Genomic DNA, 19445 nt, shown 5'->3' with positions numbered 1-19445 from the left:
TTATATGTCTTTAATTGGGTTGGGCTTACTTTGTTGGGCCCAAGCCTTACTTTGAAGGTGCTTGGGACTTTTGTATAGTGGGCCCACTTGTAGGTGATTGGGCTTCCGTGTAGTGGGCCTAATTATTAGGTAAATTGGGGCCCATTGGGTCGGCCCAATTAGGTGTATCATTAAGCCCCCCAACTCTCGAGTCGAGATGGTAGATATGTTTAGGGGAATCCGGCTCGTGTCGAGAGTTAATTGTGTCATGGCTTGAATAGTTTCCGTTGGCGTTGAATTGATCTGCTTAATTAAATAAGGGATACTTGGATTTATTTGGCAGCGAGGTATATATTTAGGGTTTTAAATAATATACCAGGGCCAGATAAATAGACTCTTTTTGTGGTGGAAAGAATTAATCTCCAACTCCTGGGTAATAAATATGGGTATGTATTTTTAACTTTAGGTCTTCTTCTGTGCTCTTCTTATTTTACTCTATAGCGGTATAGTAGAAAAAATATATTGTTACTTGATTGTTTCTTCGGGGAAAATTATTTCTCATGTCGAACCCGTGTAAGTCGAAATCGTTGCAAATTAAACTTCGAGATCCGGTTGAAGGGGGCGAGAAAACTTTTGGTACGGTGGGTATGGAACGCGAGAAACTTGTGGTATCCGGTGCTAAAATCGGATCTGCATCACTAGATGCACGAATTGAAGGGAGAGAGGTGGAGTTTAGTAGGGGCGACGGCTCGGCTAGAGGAGTTGGCTTGGACCGAGCAGCTTCCAACTCCAGGGTTTGTGAGGGTGCGCAGCCCGAGGAAGCCGGTGGCGCGGCTGGAGAAGGTGGCGCGCGCGCGTCTGCTAGGGTTGGGGAGTTTGCGACGCGCGTGTCGGTTGGTGGTCGAGGAAGCGGCACGCGCGCGGCTGATTGGGTGACGAGTGGACGCGCGCGCGCGTCTGGGAACGGTGCCGGGGAGCACGCGCGTGCGTCGTTGGGCGGGTCTTACGTGGCCGCGCGTGCGCGCGCGTCTGGAAGTAGGGGTGCTTCCGCGCGTGGTGGTGCGTCCGGGAGCGTGGATCAGGCGCGTGGCAGCGCGTCTGGGGCTCGTTTTCGTCGCGGTTCGCGCGAGCGGGTCGGGCGAAATGAGGAGCGAAATTTCTTTGAAGATGATGTGAATGTTAGGTATCCCGTGAGGCGAGAAATCATTGAATCTTGGAGTGACGATGTAGAAGCGAGTAATAATGTTAATATTTGCCCTACTGTTGACGAAGTGGGTTCCAGTAGACGTCGTTATAGGCGTCAAGTCGTGGATTTTGGGAGTGATAGCGATGAGTCTACTCATTCGCATTCGGCGAGTGAACATGCGGTGGCGAGTAGTGAAGTTGAGCCGATGGTTGAGGAGGAGGAGGAAGATGATATTCCGCCTGGTGATGTTGAGATTGATACGAGGAGGCAAAATAAAATTAAGCCAATTAATTTGGACTTAGTTAATTTTGATAGTGTACTGACGGAAGAGCATTTGCAGTCTATTCGTCGTCTAGTTGGAGCGCCTAGAAATATCGAGTTGTTGTTGCCTCAGAAAGGGCGACCGTTTGTATTCGCCACCCGATGGGTTTCATACGGTTTTTTTGGCGTACGTGACGTGTACATCTCAGATTACTCCGCATCCGACCTTGTTGAAGATTTGTGAGGAATTCAAGATAGGGTACAGTCAGCTAACTCCGACTGCAATTCTTATGTTCGAGGCGTTTCACCATAGAGTATCTCGAGTAGGTTTGCATGTGACTGTGAGTTTGTTCAAGGCGTTATTTACGTTACATCGGCCTAGTAAGCTGCCTTTCTTTTGTGTTCATCCTCGCGTTCCCTACCAATTTTTGAAGAGTGTGAAGTTATCATTGGGTGAGTGGAATTCGCGTTTCTTTTATGTGAGGGCCCCCTCTTTCGATGTCCCTCTAGTGTGGAAACCTACGTGCGAGAGTTTCAAAATTACCGCGAATATGGCGAAGAGGATTGAAGAGTCTAGGTTGTGTGATGTGGAGTTTGACCCGAGGTGTTTCATACCGAAGGCGAAGGGTCAGCACCGTATATCCGTTTGATGCCTTGACTTGGGTCTTTTTTTTTTTTTTTGGTAGTCATTTGGTTGTATATATCCATGTCTCTTATGTGGTTGTCTTCTTTTGTAGATGGGGGTATCACCTTTGCGGCGCTTCGAGCTAAGGCGAATGGGACGTCGAAGAAGATGTCGAAGAAGGCGTCGAAGAAGGTTTCCTCTACGTTGGGGGGTTCTTCGAGTGGTTTGCCTCGTGAGACGGTCCATGTACAAACTCCTTGAGTGATCGAAGACGATCGTAGCTGTGCTGGTGAAGTGGAAGAGCGTGCACCTACGAGAGATTGTAGCAATGGAAAGAGGGTAGATACTGAGTACGTAGCTGTGCCAAAGCGTCCACGGGTAGCCTCAGGAGACTTATGCTTTCCATGGTGGGGCAGGGAAACAGTTGTTTACCTTTGGCGTGAATCGCGAAGGGAATGAGTCGCACTGGGATGTGTCGGACCGTGATTTGCCGATGTTGAGTACCGAGGGATTCGTTCGGGAGTACGACCGCGCTCGGATGTCTGGTAAGGGCCCTTCTCACATGTTGGAGTTGGCTGGTGGGGACTTATGTCGGGTGAGTACTTGTCCTTTTAAAACAAGATTTATATTTATTTCCTCTTTGTCTTATGTCGTGTGAGTACTTGTCCTTTTAAAACAAGATTTTATGTATTATTATTATAATTTTTTTTTTTATAGTTGGTGGCGACTTGGAGATATCTCATGGAGCAAGATGGGAACATGGAAGCTAGGAAGGAGGAGGAGCGGGCTCGAAGTCAGGTGCGTGAGGACGAACTTCGAAGCCAGTTGGAGTTAGCGCAGTCCGATCTTGCTCAACGGACCGAAGAGCTTGCTCAGAGGACAGAGGAGCTTGCTCAGAGGACAGAGGAGCTCGATGTTACCCGAGGTGATGTGGAGGCGTATAAAGATGATGTTCAGAAGTTGAACGAGTGCTATGATCAGCTCAAAGAGAAATATGAGGTTGAGAAGGTGACGGGGAAGAGGTTTCTCGCGACGTTAGGTAGTGCTGCTTATAAGGAGTTCATCGTGGAGGAAACCAAGCTTAGCTTCCGAGGTAGTGCTGAGTGTGCTACTATGATTGAGGAGCATGCTTTGGCTGTGGTCTATAAGCCCTTAGTTCGTGCCTGTCGCAAATACCTTCGTGAGGTGGGTGGTATTAGTGAGAAGGTTATTCGTGGGATGGAAGCCGACATATCCGATGAAGAGGAGGATGAGGCAGAGGTCAACGAGACGGGCACAGAGCTCGTGGATGACATGCTTGCTGATGACCCCGCAGTGGGGGCGTTTTCCGCCCGTGGTGGGGGAGTTTAGACTGATTTGCTAGGATAGTTAAATTTTTATTTATTTATTATTTGCTATGGGTTTCTTAATTTATTTTTATCGCTGATGCAGATGGGTATGTCCTCTGCTGTGTCGTTTGAATTTCTTCATTGTTTGACATTTGACGTTTGATATCTTGAATAATTTATTTTGACATTGTCGAGAGTTAATGCGTTGCTTATATGTATTTATATTTAGCATTGTACGCGATGTACTTGAGGAGGGGATCAGTCTCCCAAGGTTTTTGTTAAGGGTCGTGCCCTTTGTTCGGACCGCTTGGGTCTTAAATATATTTGTCCGTGGCCACGTTTTAAAAGTAACACCTCGTGAAACAAATAAAGGTACTTAGACAATCCAGCTGGCCAGGCTATATGAATTATCTGAATCTCTCTAAGTGTTTGTAACGTTGTATTGAATTGAACTCATGGTAAGAGGTAACTCGTGTAGATGTACCATTGCAAAGAGTAAAGCAAAAAATAAATCTGATTAATTCAATGATAGCAAAGGTGCATTGTTACAAGCCTATGTGAGGCGAATGTAAATAACTACTGCTAAAGCAAATAAATTGACTCGATAAAAATTCTTCTAAGTGATTGTATTACACTTGTTCTTCTTCCACGTCTTCCTTGTACTTGTTCGTTTTACTGTGCTGATGGTAGATTAAATCAACTCGTAAGTTGTTAGGAGTTGCTATGTGATCATGCCTGTTAGATGGAATGATTTTGTCACGTTAGTATGAATATTCAAGAGCATGCGTGTGATGTATTCTAGTGGAAGTATTTTTACCCTTGGCGATGTGGTATGGAGTGTCCTCGCTCTTTAGGCCATTGATTGAGTAATATGCATCCCCTCGTAATTGGTTCTCAATCTGTAATAAGATGATGAGATGTGATTATGAATTGCTGATGTAAGTAGTTTTACTAGCCCCCCCAGTTTAGGTAGGATGTTTACCCACCTCGTTATGTAGTAGAGAGTTTCCAAGCCTGTAGAGACAGTTTTGCAAGACGAGTGACGTGTAAGGTCGCGGAGCCTGCAGGGGTAACAATTTGTAAGTAACTTTCATATAGGAGAGGTATGGGCGGTGACCTCAACTGATCTGAAGTAAGGTAGATGTATACCTTAAGCGTAGAACCGTTTGAGGTTCCTATATTCCATGTTCTGGGTATAGGGTGTCCGTCAGTGTTCTCGAGGCGATATGCTCCAGTGTTGACCACTTTTGTGATTTTATATGGTCCTTCCCACTTTGGATCGAGCTTACCAATGGGGTGAGAGGCTTCAGCTTTTCGGAGGACTAAATCTCCAACTTGAAAGGAACGAGGGCGGACTTTTGAATTATAGGCCTTGGCCATGCGTGATTTATACATCTGTTGCCGGATGCATGCGATCTCTCGCAGTTCATCTACGAGGTCTAGGCTTCCCCGCATAGCTTCTTCGTTAGCTGCTGGATCATAGTTGGTGATTCTCCAAGATGGTTCACCGATTTCAACGGGAGCGATAGCCTCTATGCCGAAAGCTAGATTGAAAGGCGACTCTCCGGTTGCTGCTTGTGGGGTTGTGCGATAAGCCCATAGTGCGTTAGGCAATTCTTCCACCCACTTCCCTTTGGCACTTCCAAGCCTTGTTTTAAGGTGTTGGAGTATGGTGCGATTCGTGACCTCCGTCTGGCCGTTAGCCTGTGGATTGGCTACGGATGTGAAGAACTATTTGATGTCTAAGGCGAGGCACCAATTCTTTACTTTGTCGCCAAAAAATTGGGTTCCATTATCTGAGATAATGGAACGTGGGATCCCAAAGCGACACACAATGTTCTTCCATAGGAATTGGATGACTTCTTCTTCTCGGATGCGTGCTAAGGGTTCAGCCTCCACCCATTTGGTGAAGTAATCCACTGCTACAATGAGGAATTTGCGCCCTCCTGTGGCGGGCGGGAATGGTCCAACTAAATCCATTCCCCATTGGGCGAAAGGGATGGGGCTGTCAATCGGTTGCATTAATGCCGCTGGTAGGTGAGGGATATTGGCGTGCTCTTGGCAGGGCTTACACTTCCGGACTAATTTCTTTGCGTCTTCATGCATTGTTGGCCAGTAGTAACCTTGCCTCAGTATTTTGAGAGCTAAGGTTCTCCCGCTCAAGTGATTTCCGCAGATACCTTGATGTACTTCTCGAAGTACGTAATTTGCTGTAGTCGGATCGAGGCACTTGAGATAGGGGAATGAGAACCCTCGTTTGTACAATTCTTCGCCCACTATGACGAAGCGAGCGGCTCTCGTTTTTAACTTCCTTGCTTCAGTGGGATCAGTTGCGAGTTCTCCCTTCTTGAGATACTGCGTGATTGGAGTGAACCAGCATGGTTCATCCTCCTCGGTGTATTGTACTTCATTGGGTGAAGTTATCTCCGGCTGAGGTGAGGTAAGGAGCGTCACCATCCGACTTCCGATGCTTGCCATGGAGCTTCTAAGCCTTGCGAATTTGTCAGCATGGATGTTACTGGAGCGAGGCACTTGTCTTATCTCGTAGCTCTCAAATTTAGATAACAGAGTGTGCGCGAGAGCTAAGTATTTGGCCATGGTGTCTTCTTTGGCCTCGTAAGCTCCGAGTACTTGGTTGACGACGAGTTGAGAGTCGCTTTGGATTAAGAGCTTATGGGCTCCGGCAGCTAGGGCGAGGCGGATTCCTGCTATTAGTGCCTCATATTCAGAGACGTTGTTTGAGGCTGTGAATTCGAATCGTTGAGCATACTCGAATTCGTCTCCGTCGGGGTTCGTTAGTACGATACCCGCTCCACCTTCGGTGGCTGTGGAAGATCCATCAACGCTGACAGACCAAGTAGGTACAGAGGTGCTTTCTTCTACTGAGGTCATTTCGACTAGAAAGTCAGTCAATACTTGCGCTTTGATAGCGGGGCGGGGCTTGAATACCACCCCATATTCACTTAGCTCTATCGCCCATTTTGCTAATCGCCCGGATGTTTCGGGACTCCTTAGTATCTGCTTCAGAGGATAATTTGTGAGAACCACCACTTGATGTGACTGGAAGTAAGGTCGAAGCTTCCGAGCTGCGTTGATGAGGGCGAGAGCGAGCTTCTCCAATTGGTATAGCGTTGCTCGGCTCCTTGAAGAGCGCGACTTATGTAGTATATGGGTTGGTGACCTTTTCCTCCATCTCGGATGAGGACTGCACTGATGGCATCAGCTGAGGTAGCTAAGTATAGTAGGAGGGTGTCTCCGGGCTGAGGTTTTGTGAGCAAGGGTGGGGATGCGAGATACGACTTCAGCTCAACGAATGCTTTTTGACATGCTTCATCCCATTCGAATTTCTTTCCTCCCCTTAAAATCTTGAAGAAGGGGAGGGCCTTGTCTGCTGATCTAGAAATGAATCTATCCAAAGACGCCAAACAGCCGTTAAGCTGTTGGACTTTCTTGATAGATGTTGGTGGAGGCATGGAGGTGATTGCTACGATTTTCGCGGGATTAGCTTCGATTCCCCGCTGCGAAATCATGTATCCCAAAAATTTGCCACCCCGAACTCCGAATGAACATTTGAGGGGGTTGAGTTTCATTTTATATTTTCACAGGGTGGCGAAACACTGATCTAAATCGGTTAAGTGGTCCGAGACCTTGACACTTTTGACGAGCATGTCGTCGATGTACACCTCCATATTCTTACCGATCTGATCTGCGAACATTGCGTTCACTAGATGTTGGTAGGTGGCTCCTGCGTTTTTTAATCCGAAAGGCATGAATTGATAGCAGTAGATGCCTTGGTCAGTGATGAAACTAGCCCTCTCTTAATCTTCTGGTGCAAGTAAGATCTGGTTGTACCCTTGGTATGAATCGAGGAAGCTGAGGAGCTCGCACCCCGAGGTCGAATCGATGAGTTGGTCGATTCTAGGTAGAGGAAATGGGTCCTTAGGACAAGCTTTGCTGAGGTCAGTGAAGTCCACGCATAACCTCCACTTGCCACCAGGCTTGGGAATGAGTACTACACTTGACAGCCATTCAGGATACTGAACTGGTCGTATATGACCTGCCTCAAGAAGTTTTGCCACTTCCGCTTTGATATGCTTGTTGCGTTTGGGACCAAATGTCCGTTTCCTTTGTTTGACTGGCTTCAACCTTTTGTCGACGTTGAGCCGATGCAGAGCTACCTGAGGGGGAATGCCCGACAAATCTTGGGCTTTCCATGCGAACACATCTCTATTATGTCGTAGGAAGTTGATTAGTTGCTGTTCCGTCTTTGGATCTAGATCGGATCCGATTCGTATGAGCTTGGAATTATCTCCGGGTGTGAGCTCTATGAGCTTAAGCTCTTCGACGGCTGCTAGCTTGATGCTGTCGTCTGGTACACTAATAAGGATTTCTTTATCATCCTCGATGATCGCGTTGACCCACTTCCGTTTGTCGGATTTTTGAGTGTCGTCTCCCACCGTCCACTAATATCTTCTTAACCAAGAAGTTGGCCAGCGTTGTTGTTACTACCAACGTATCGACATGATCTTCATCTGGCCTTCCAGGTCTGAGCAGTTGAAGACTATGCTATGATCAAGTCTTCGTATTTGATAGATACATGCGGATGGAGAAGCACGTTCTTGATTCATACGTGCTGACCGAGCGAGGGTGCGTCTTGCATTTTGTGAATCGCCACCTGCCGGTCCTCCGGAGATAAAGGAGATGATTCCTCGGGTAGGTTGGTTATCATTGTTATCTGGGTATCGTCGATGACCCCCCTCCTCTCGTCGTTGCTGTTGATCTCGATTGTTATCTCGGCGTGGAAGATCATCACGGCGCTTATTTCGAGACTTATCAATGTATTCGCCTAAGTGGCCTTGCTTGATCAGCCTCTCAATCGCCACTTTGAGTTGTGCACATTCCTACGTAGTATGTCCTCTATCCTTATGGAATCGACAGTAGCGATCCGACTTTTCTCGCTTTGCATTTGGCTGCATAGGACGTGGAGGCTCTGCTAAACCATTTTGTTCTATCACGTGAAGGATTTCAGTGAGGCGAGTGTTTAGCGGAGTGAACCTATTGTAGGAGGAAGATGGTTGACCTTGAGGTGGAAGTGGTGGACGTCGATCATCCCGCCTCCTATTGTCTTGACGGTCATCTTCCCTTTTCCTTTTAGGAGGAGCATGGTTAGAGGCTTCCTCTATCCGGACGTATTTTTCGGCTCGATTCAGCAACTCCTCTAGGTTGCCTGGGGCCTTCCGACGATAGATTCTTTGAATCTACCCGGCTTCAAGTTCTGTTGCATAATCCCGGAGAGCATATCTTGCCCTACACTGTGAACTTCATGGACGGCTTCTACAAAACGCTTGATGTAGTTACAGAGCGTTTCGTTATCTCTCTGTACAACAGAGAAAATGTGGGCTGGGGTCTTGGCATACTGCTTGTTGATGGCGAATTGGTTGGTGAACCGTGTTGACAACCGTGCGAAGGTATCAATCGATCCTATGGGTAGAGAGTTGAACCAATTCATTGCTCTCTTGGAGAGAGTGGTGCGGAAAATTTTGCACATCGCAGCATCCGTTGGGCCATATAAGTCCGCCATGGCGTTGAATTTCTCAATATGTTCCTGTGGGTCGGTGGTCCCTTCAAATTGAGGTAACCCCGAGATCTTCACTCCTTGAGGTAATACCTCGTTGAGGATGTCTATGGAGAAAGGACTGCGTTTTATTGGGACGGGCATTCTTTCGCCAATTGAATTGTTCAGTAGATGGCGGGACATTCTGCTATTTACCTCGCCTTCTTTTTCATTAAAGAGATGGACTCTCTGTGGAGACGCATTCCCCCATGGGGGTGAGCGTTGACGTTGCTGTCCGGGCTGTGCCCCCCTGTGATTTGTGGATAGTTGCACTCGGGACCGTGGGTCTGAGGTGGAGGAGGAGACACTTATTTGATTCTGGATTGGCTGTGGGGCCACATGTGGCACTATAGGTGGAGCTGACGCTGGTATCGCATTGGGAGCGTTTGCTCCTATCGTGGCGATATATTGAGTTACGGCCTCCATGGCGGCGCGAGTTGAGGCTTCTGCTATCATGCGCTGGAGCGCGTCCTCGGTTATTTGAACCGTTCGAGGAGCAGGGAGAGGTGGATCGGCGAGTGGTGGGTCCCGAAGAGGGATCACCTGAACCTCGCGAGGTGGATCCGTGGCACGTGGGGAGGTGGCTCCGCGGCACGTGGAGGAGGTGGCAAGCCAGATCCTCCACGAACTGGGAGGTTATTAGCTATGTCATTTTCTCTCCGAGCAGACGCCTCAGGAGGATCTTGTTGGCTACGTGATCTGGTTTGCATCGTTCCCACAGACGGCGCCAAAATGATGATGCTAAAGTTTAGATCACCTGGGGTAGTGTAGAAAACGAGCTGAGAGAGTAAAGCGGATCAGTAGTTCGTCAACTTGATGATCCTGAGGTCCCTGCGAAATGAACACACGTGAACTAAGCCGGGGGTTGATCCGGCGGAAACCCCTCCGACGCTCAAGTCAGATGTACGGATCGTGGAGATAGTAGAGAGAATAAAACTCTAGATCGATTGTGAGTAATTAGAACTAGTGATGAACAAAATTCGGCCCAGGCCCGTCGGCCCGAGGCCCACCCGCAGTCCAGGCCCGTGAAGCCCGCCCGCAGCAAGCCCGTGGATTTAGCCCGCCCAGCCCAGCAATTTAAGTCCATGGGCTGGGCATCAGTTTCAGTACGTGGGCTGGCCTGGCCCGTGGCCCGTAGCGGGCTCGTGGGCCGCCCGCCAGGCCTTGCCCGCCATTGGCCCAATTTTGTTTTCTCATTGCCCATTGCCCAAGAAGGCAATAACTCAAATAATCCGTTTTGCACTCTCTCTCTCGTTTTTATTTTATTTTTTCTTTTTCTTTTTTCCTTGAAAAGAGCTGTAATTTTTTACAGAAAACCCAACTGCTCTTTCTTCACCCCAACAGATCTTTTCTCTTCTAACAGCTCTTTTTTTTTTTTTTTTTTTTTTTTTTTTTGGGCTTCTTAATCAATCTATATATACCAATAAATACATTAATAAATATGTATCTTACTTATAAAATAAGTTTAAATAATTTAATAATTTATAAACTCATTCTATATAATTATATGATTTTTAATTATTTTTTTTAATTTTTGGCCTCCAGAAAAATTTATAAACTCATTCTATATAATTATATGATTTTTATAATTTTTCATTCTATACATTAATTTTTAATTTTTGACCCAGAAAAATGAGCTAAAGGGCCGGGCTGAGCTCATGATTTCCCTCCATGGGCCGGGCGGGCCGGCCCGTGAAAATAGTAGGCCGGGTGGGCTGAGCCCGTGGGCCAGACGGGCCGGTGTTCATGGGCCGCGGGCGGGCCGGGTGGGCCATTTGTTCACCACTAATTAGAATGTACCTTAACAAATGAGTACAACATCTATTTATATGTCTTTAATTGGGTTGGGCTTACTTTGTTGGGCCCAAGCCTTACTTTGAAGGTGCTTGGGCTTTTGTATAGTGGGCCCACTTGTAGGTGATTGGGCTTCCGTGTAGTGGGCCTAATTATTAGGTAAATTGGGGCCCATTGGGTCGGCCCAATTAGGTATATGAAGAAGAAATATTGTATATATATATATATATATATATATATATATATATATATATATATATATATATATATATATATATATATATATATATATATATATATATATATATATATATATATATATATATATATATATATATATATATATATATGTGTGTGTGTGTGTGTTTGTGTGTGTGTGTGTGTGTGTGTGTGTGTGGTAATTGTAGCACCCCCTTCTAGTTGGGCGATAAATCGAACCGGTTTATCGGAATATTCATTTATATAGCGGAAGCAAAATGACCTCTTTGTAATTATTAAAACTTTGGAATGGGACTAAAATGTAATTATAAAAATTCTCCTCTTTAGGATGTTTGAAATCTTGGTGATTTTCGAAAACTTTCTTAGAAGTACTTTAGTCGACTAAATGTTTCGTTTGAAAATGACTTTCGAAAGGAGGATTTTGTTCGAGTGCTACACTATCGAACTATTTATTTTTTGTTCGAAAATAAATCAGAGTTTTGAAAGATGTTTTTGGTGAATGTTTCGAAAAACTAGTAGTAAGACGTAAACTAACTAGTTTACTAAACGGAATAATTATATAATAAAAAGCCAAGTACAATCCATGCCAGTTTTCAAGTTCATTCCTCTAAAGAAGAATTCGATAAGCAAAAGATACGAAAAGGGAAATACATCATTTTAATATTACATCACCAAAATAAGCATAATATTTTAGCATCGTTCATAGGCCCTCGTACTACTTCCAAAAATCTTGGGCAAGACTTCGATCCTCTACTCGATCCCTTCCGGTGGAGGGTTACTAGTATTACTACCTGGAATTAAAAATGCATCTATATGAACTATAAAGTTCAGTAAGAAATTCGATTAAATATCGAACTTTGAAAATACGTTATATTATACATATAATATTATATAGTTATCTTACTCATATTCCGAACACCATAAAGCAATCGGGTGATCACATTAGAATAAAAACACATAAATACTTACTTATGCAAAATGACTAAAATGCTTTTTTTATATGAAAATCGTGAAAAATACATTTTTCGTTTTATCAGATCTGTGAAAGATTAATTTTTGTACGTGAATAATAAACCTGTTACGAGCTCGTTTTCACTAGTGGAATCAAACCACACATTTCATCCTAGTAGAATACCGGGCCACTATATCCTATTTGTCTATTATCCGCTATTCCATTAATCTTTTCATTTTCAAAATAATGACATGCATCGTTTCAAAATCATGCTCATATCACAACAATTATATAATCCCCACATAACATCACAAATATCAATCAAGTGTCATAAAGTCACCCAAATATCACAACTTACCACATATTTATAATTTGTGCAATAATACCAAAATTCACACACACACACACACACACACACACACACACACACACACACACACACACACACACACACACACACACACACACACATACTTACACATGCAGCCAAACACATTAATATACCACCATTTATTACCCAAACCATGCTTGTAAAACAAGGATTCTTATTATCCATCATTTAATGAATCTATTACCACTTCTAGGCAATAAACTCATTTCAAACCATTTCCAACATCAATTAAACACATCCTTGCAATCATGGTAATTAAACCTGCGAGATATCGCGATACTATACGGTCCCAATTAAAACGATACAACTCGGACTCTGTATCGGCTATGTTTAAATATCGGTAAATATCGCGAGATATCGTATCGTATCGCCATATCACGACACGGTATATTTACGATATTAGTCAAAATATTTAAAAAAAAAAACAAAAGATTCACAGTTTCAAGGCTGAAAAACGAATTTCAAAATAACCCTTCAAATTCACAATCCTAATCCACCTTTCTCTCTTCAATTTCTTCAAAAATTATCACCTTATGGCAACCTTAACTCAATTTCCATAGATTCTTGTTATTATTTTGCGATTCAAGTGCGAATTTGACTGAGTTTCGCGTAATTTGAACGGGGTCGCGATTTACAACACTTTTTCGTCATTTTTGTGCTCAATTAGCCTTGGGTTTGTAGTGATGGGTTTGCTTAATTTGAGGTTGGTTAGTTGATTTGTGGTGATGGGTTCAATTTTCACCTTAGTTTGGGTGTTTGTGCGATTTTCAGAAATTGATTGAAGAGATTAATGAACACGATGATGAAAACAATCGTTTGACATTGGTTGATGAAGAAGATTTAAGTGACGACCTTGAAGATTATGAGTTAGCCTTTTAGAAATTAGGGATTCGAATTTGAACTTTGTTGATGTTATTTTAAGAGCAACTATGATTTTTTTTTCCTATTTTATAATGCAATGTTGAAACATTTTGACTTTAAAATATTAAATTTTACATATTTATAGTATTTCTATTATGTAAATATATATATTTTATTATTTTTAATAGTTGGTTAAATATCATGCGAGACGATACGATACACGGAGGAAAACGATACGCCGATATTTTCCGATTCAATAACCATGCTTGCAATAATTTAAGGTACGCAATTCCAAGTTTCATTACTCATAATCAATTATTCCAAAACAAGGAAATTAAAGCACCGAACATCATAAATGGCATGCACAATGGCGAAATTTCGAAATAATAGTATACTATTTTCAAAAATTCCCAAATTAAATCCTTGAGTTTCTAACTGGCCAGGATTTTAGTTTCAGAAATTACTTTTAAATTCCATAAGGTTTCCAATTTTTTTGAGATTAAAATCTAGAAAATCACCTTTTACTTCCAAAAATCCAATTGCTAATATAAACCTAATTAAACCTTGAATCCTTAAAAAAAACTTTCTTCTCATTCTCTTGATGCAAAACAGATTCCCAAATTTAGAAGTGACTGATTTTTCAAAACTTACAATTTTGACCCCAAAGTTTGTAGATTTACACATGCAACCACACTAAAAGTAAAAAAATCCGATTTTCGTATAAAACTTCTAACAATCTGAAATTTTATTTTAATATCTCTTGAAAACAATGTTAAAAGTTACTTGATGCTGAAATTTTGAAAATTATATATTTTACCCCAAAATATCTAGTTCTACACATGCAAGACTACTAGAAGTGAAAACCCCAATTTTCTCGCACAACCATTTTTAAATCCGAAATTTTTGCTCAATAAATGCTAAAAAACAAAGTTGAAAACATATTTATGACTGAATTCTTGAAAATTAGGGATTTGGACCAAAAATATTTAGATTTATACATGCAACCCCAAAAAAATTCAAGAATCCATTTTTCTTCCAACACCCTTTAGAAATCCGAAATTGTTTAAGATTTTGGCCAATAAAACTTGTATCTACCCATTAAAAACATAAATTATGTATGCAAGAACAAGAAATTAACAATCAACATAAATTTTCTATTTTTCCCCGAAAAGCCCTAGTTTTTTCAAAATCCTTCTAAGTCTTTTAAGAAATTTTGAAACCCCTTTCTGTAATATTGACACCCTTTAATTGCAGCAAGAAATCGACATTTCTCGCCTTAACAAACCGAAAGAAAAGAATAAGGGTGGAAGGAGAGTGCTTCAAGTATTGATGCCACGCTCTAGCCAAGCCACTTTGATTGAGAAAGAGTGTGTGTGTGCTTCTAAGAAAGATGTATTGTTCTCTACCGTGAGTAGAAAAGAGGTTTTGATGGTGTTCTTAGCATATTCTAATGCTAGAGTTAAATAGAGGATTTTTATCTTAATTTGGAACTTCTTAATTTGGAAAATGAGTGTTGAGGTGGAAGGAGGAGGAGGCCGATGGTGGAGATGATGGTAGATGAAACAAGTAGAATGATTATGTGGAAGAAGGAGGATTTACAAGAGTGTCTTTTCATTTACCTTGAGTGTAAAAGTAAACCAAATGATTGCCATTTGCCATGTGTATTTACATGCAAATTACTAATTAAACACTTATTTAATTAACCTCCACTTGACTAATACATACATACACACACGGTCATATATATATATATATATATATATATATATATATATATATATATATATATATATATATATATATATATATATATATATATATATATATATATATATATATATATTCTGTTAGTGAAGATTGAGGAAATCCGCCATACGTGTAAATTAAAGATTGGCAAAGATTTGTTTTTCATGTTTATTTTGGAATTAATTAGAGTCATATTCTTCTAATATTGTTATTAGGACCTAGATTTATTTCAATGTAATATATTCTAGTTAGGTATCTTTTGTACTTATCTAGAATAGAAGTAGAAATCGACTAGGATTCTATTACCTAGTTAAATCGACTTATTGGGGCTCAAGTTAGGTTTATGGTGGTAAATTTGTGCCTATATAAGGCCCTCAACCTCATATGAGTCCCATGGAGCTTTAATAAGAAAAATCCCAGCATAAAGGCTTTGAAGGGTGCAGCCCCTGCTGCAGCCCTGTCGGCACATCAGGTGTGGCAACATGTCGGGTTTCTTCTACCAGGCCATAAAGAAGATCAGTGTTTCGGGAGAAGTGCTTAAAATAACTCGGGAGAGGTCGATCCGGCTTTTGAAGGGAGTTCGACATTTGAGGAAGTCCAAGAGTGCGGATGAAGGAATTGCTTTGAATATCAACAAGTTCGAGTCGTGTGCAAGAACGGTATATATATATATATATATATATATATATATATATATATATATATATATATATATATATATATATATATATATATATATATAAATATATATATATAATATTATAACGACACTTAGTACTAAATTCTAGAAATTACAACCCACGTAATTATTTCATGAAGTTACCAAATTTCGAAAAATAATCTACCAATTGAATAAGACATGTATTTACTCACGTAAGTCACATAATTAATTTCATGTAAAAGTCACATAAGAATTTTCGAGTTTAGGGAAATTAAATTCGGATTTTAGGGTTTTGGAAAGGCGGGTGTTATGGTATTTGTTGAAATGAATGTGCAAATGCTAAATAAGAAAGAACTTAAAAACATACCAAGATTAAAATGCCTAATAAGCACTTGAGTATTACACATCATCAACCGAATGCCAACTAAGCAATTTGAGAAAATGACATAGGAATTTGCTACATATCATTCAATGAGGGCATAGAAAACATAAATTTAGTATTTATCGTCTATTCAAAATACTCCTTTTTACTCTCATAATGAATTTGAGTTATTTTTTCATTAGCTTCGTTATATTATTATTAACGGTAAATTGGCTAGAGGTCCTATTTATTGAAGTTATATAGGTGGAGATACTATATATTAGATGAATATAGACTTAGATTCTATCATCCAAAAAAATAATATAAATAAATAAAACTAATTATACATAGACATAAGTACCCATAATGTCTATTTACGTCAGTAAAGTGTGAAAAATCCCACAAACCACTCTACCTGACTCTTTTTTTTAACACGTTTCTTTTCTCTCTCTCTCTTAAAGATGATTTTTCACGATATGGGTTAGTTTACGGTTGAAGATGGTGGTGGTGACGATAAATGAAAATCTTTTTTCCATGGGAGTAGGAATAGGGCGGTAAATTAATGGGGCAGGAGTTGTTGATCAATGGGTGTCTGAGTGGTGGTGATTTGGTCGCTCGATTGATTTGTTGCAACAGTGAATTGGAGTTGAGGAGATACACATGTAGGATATTTTTATTTTGCAAGGTTAGCAAAGAATAAACAGCAAATAGTAAACTGCAAACACCATACAATGAACAACAAACGTCAAACAATAAAGAAATTAGACACACGGTGTTGCACTTTTGAATGAATGGCTCTAAATGGTGAATTTTCTTTTTGATACCATTCTTTGTTATTTTGATGTTTCCCGATGTGGCTGATTGTGCATGCATCAGGAGAAGTTGAATCACAAACACAATAAGCAAAGAAAGTCGCCAATTAGCAAACGATGTTTCCAAATAGCAAACGACCGATGCAATTTATTGCCCAGGGTTTTGTAGTTTCCGAAATTGATTTTGGCAGAGGGGTTGGTTTTCAGATTTGAAGAATTATTGATTTTGAATCCTTTGGAGAAAAAAACGTGGGATTAAAATTTCTCTAAAGTGGACTATTATTTTGGTATTTTTATTTTTCATATTTTGTTATGGGTATTTTAGACTCAATCATAATAATAAACTTTGATTTAGTCCGTGAGGCTTCCTTCGTCTTCAATGCCAAAAAAGGGTTCTTCAACAGGTACACCTGCAACGCCGAGGGGAGATCCCGGCGGGAAAGCTCCGACGATCAAGTCAGTTATGTGTTTTTTAAATATTATTGTTGTAATGTAAGTATGTATATAGGAAAAAATGTATGTTTGGGAAGATGGTGTTTCTTCTATTTATAGATGATTATTCCTTGGCCTCCAAGGTTTCCTTTTTTAGGGTTTTCTCCCTCTCCAAGTTACATTTTCTGGGCCTTTGTAATTTGGGCCCATTTAGGGTTTACGCATCTCTTCTTCGCTGTACTTCGATTATTCTTAATATTGACTACGAACTATGGTATTCCGAAGTCCTAAATCGTCGTTTTGAAGATCATGGTTCGATATCTTTTCTTCTGGTAGTGAATCGGTTCTTCTAAACTCGTATTTGTTTAGTTCGGTCAAAATGGCCCGTATCAACTATTCCCCCCTACTCCTTATTTATAAGACGAGTTCGTTATTTCCCATCTCGTTTTATAAGTATCGAGTACGAGACGTGAGCTCGATTTTTACTTACTTTCGGCAGATGCACGCGCGCTTCGTTTTCATTAATTACTTTGACACCCAATATGGTCGATTCGAGTTCCCTAGGTCATTATTAGGAGATTTCAATCGGTGTTTTTTACGTCAGATTCGAGGCGCTTTACTTTGAATCTCGCCCGTCCAAACAAGTGGCTAGGATTGATTCTCTCGTTTTTCTCCCTTCTATAAATATCCACCTTCTGCGAATTTCCAAAATTTTTTCCTCTTTCCACCTTTGTGCTCTTCCTCTTGCTAATTTCCTCCGGCGTTTTTGCTTTCAACCCAGAGCCCTTTCCTCCTGCGTTCGTTTTCTTCCCCAACAAAGGTACTTCTTTTTCTCTTATCTTTTATCACCTGTCTTTTTCTTCCAATCATATATGTCTTCCTATTCCCCCGATCCCTTCGGTCAAAAAATGCCTTCCGGTCACTCTCTCGGGGAGGAGGGTGAACATCCTGCCCTTACCATTTCTTCTTCGGAGGAGGAGGGACCTTTCCTCTCTCCCTCGGGTAAACTATTGAAAAAGTCTAAAAAGAGAGTTAGGGATGATCTTCAGTCCTCAGCGAGGAGTGATTCTCCTTCGCTATCTGAAGGACGAGATCCGGATGACCAGTGGGGACCTAGTACCTTTAGCGAGGTAGATTTATTGAATTTAGCTCGCGATATAGGTCTTCCTTCTGACACTGAATTGGTTGTTCCTTCTCGAGACAAACGTCCATTGAATCCTCCCCCAGGCTTTAGTACTTGGTTCTCCGAACAATTTTACTTCGGTCTTTCTTTCCCCATTTCGCCTTGGTTTTCTGAAAGTGCCCAAATATGTAATGTATCCCTTAACCAATTTCATCCTCATGCCATCATTATCATGACCGGGTTTTGTATGCTCTGTGCCTGGTCCGGAGTGATTCCTACCCCGGCTCGGTTTCGGAGTGTCATTGTGTTGAAAAACTCCAGTCCTTTCCACATTTCGATCTCAGCTCGCCCGGGCTTCAAAGTGCTAATGCCACCCAATAAAACGGATTGGTAGGCCATTATTTATTCGCTAAAAATCCCATCGATACTCCTTACTTATGTCCTTGGGTCGCTACTTTACCCGAGAAGAAGAAGGGGAAACCCTTATCAATTGATGACTGGCTCTTGAAAATGATCGCCCATTTTCAACCGAGCTACGGTCTCCCTGATAGCCTTACGAGTTTTCCGCCGATGCTTCGCCACTTCTACTTTCATGACAACGGCACTCACGCTTTAACCCAAGCAGATTTAGGTGGGTATAGACATGTCGCTAATCTTACCTCGGTTTATTATTTCCTTGGATTCTTTCTCTCTTGTCGTTTCCTATTCGGCTATGTCTATACTTGTTTGATTTTGACAGTAGCTTACTTCGCTTTTTTCAATTTTTATGAACAGACTTAAGGATGAAGAGGATGTTTCGAGGTAGTAAACCAGTCACTCGTCCCTCTGAGCCGGAGCCCGGGTTCCAGGTGTCCGATTTCCAACGTCCTTTGGTCGCTGATTCCGAGAAGAGGCCCTCGGAGGAGGGGGCTTCAAAACCGAAGGCCACTAAAAAGAATTCCGAGCCCACGCGCCCACGAGGTGGATTACGAATTGAAGACTCCGATCCCCCTCGGCAATCGTCAGCTCTAGTTGTGGCTTCCTCTTCGCTGCCCCCCACTACCGAAGAGATTGTAGAGAAAGAGCCTTCTTCGAAGAAGAGGAGGGCTGACCAGGCTCTC

The 19445-nt window shown here is 41.8% G+C and overlaps 1 protein-coding gene across 1 annotated transcript; it reads right to left on the bottom strand.

Annotated features, from left to right (window-relative positions):
- Window positions 1–4369: 4369 nt before the first annotated feature.
- On the bottom strand, window positions 4370–7149 carry LOC148765763 (uncharacterized). The gene is made up of 4 exons (XM_088812333.1): window positions 7027–7149; window positions 6677–6897; window positions 5279–6584; window positions 4370–5083 (listed from the first exon to the last, which is right to left on the bottom strand). The coding sequence occupies exons 1-4, from the start codon at window positions 7147–7149 to the stop codon at window positions 4370–4372; spliced, it is 2364 nt and encodes a 787-aa protein (XP_088668459.1).
- Window positions 7150–19445: the final 12296 nt, after the last annotated feature.

This window comes from Erythranthe guttata, chromosome 13 (genome assembly GCF_056151865.1).
Source record: "Erythranthe guttata isolate IM_541 chromosome 13, IM_541, whole genome shotgun sequence".
Lineage (NCBI taxonomy): Eukaryota > Viridiplantae > Streptophyta > Magnoliopsida > Lamiales > Phrymaceae > Erythranthe > Erythranthe guttata.
Note: the sequence above shows the minus strand (reverse complement) of the source record. Positions and strands in the feature narration are given on the sequence as shown.

What these genes read in the sequence shown, in the direction of transcription:
- LOC148765763 (XM_088812333.1), bottom strand. Translation starts at nt 7,149, where the DNA reads ATGCCTTTCGGATTAAAAAACGCAGGAGCCACCTACCAACATCTAGTG. An exon ending in TGCTCGTCAAAAGTGTCAAG is followed by an intron (nt 6,898 to 7,026) that starts GTCTCGGACCAC and finishes ATGATTTCGCAG; the next exon opens with CGGGGAATCGAAGCTAATCC. An exon ending in TGGATTACTTCACCAAATGG is followed by an intron (nt 5,084 to 5,278) that starts GTGGAGGCTGAA and finishes GCCAATCCACAG; the next exon opens with GCTAACGGCCAGACGGAGGT.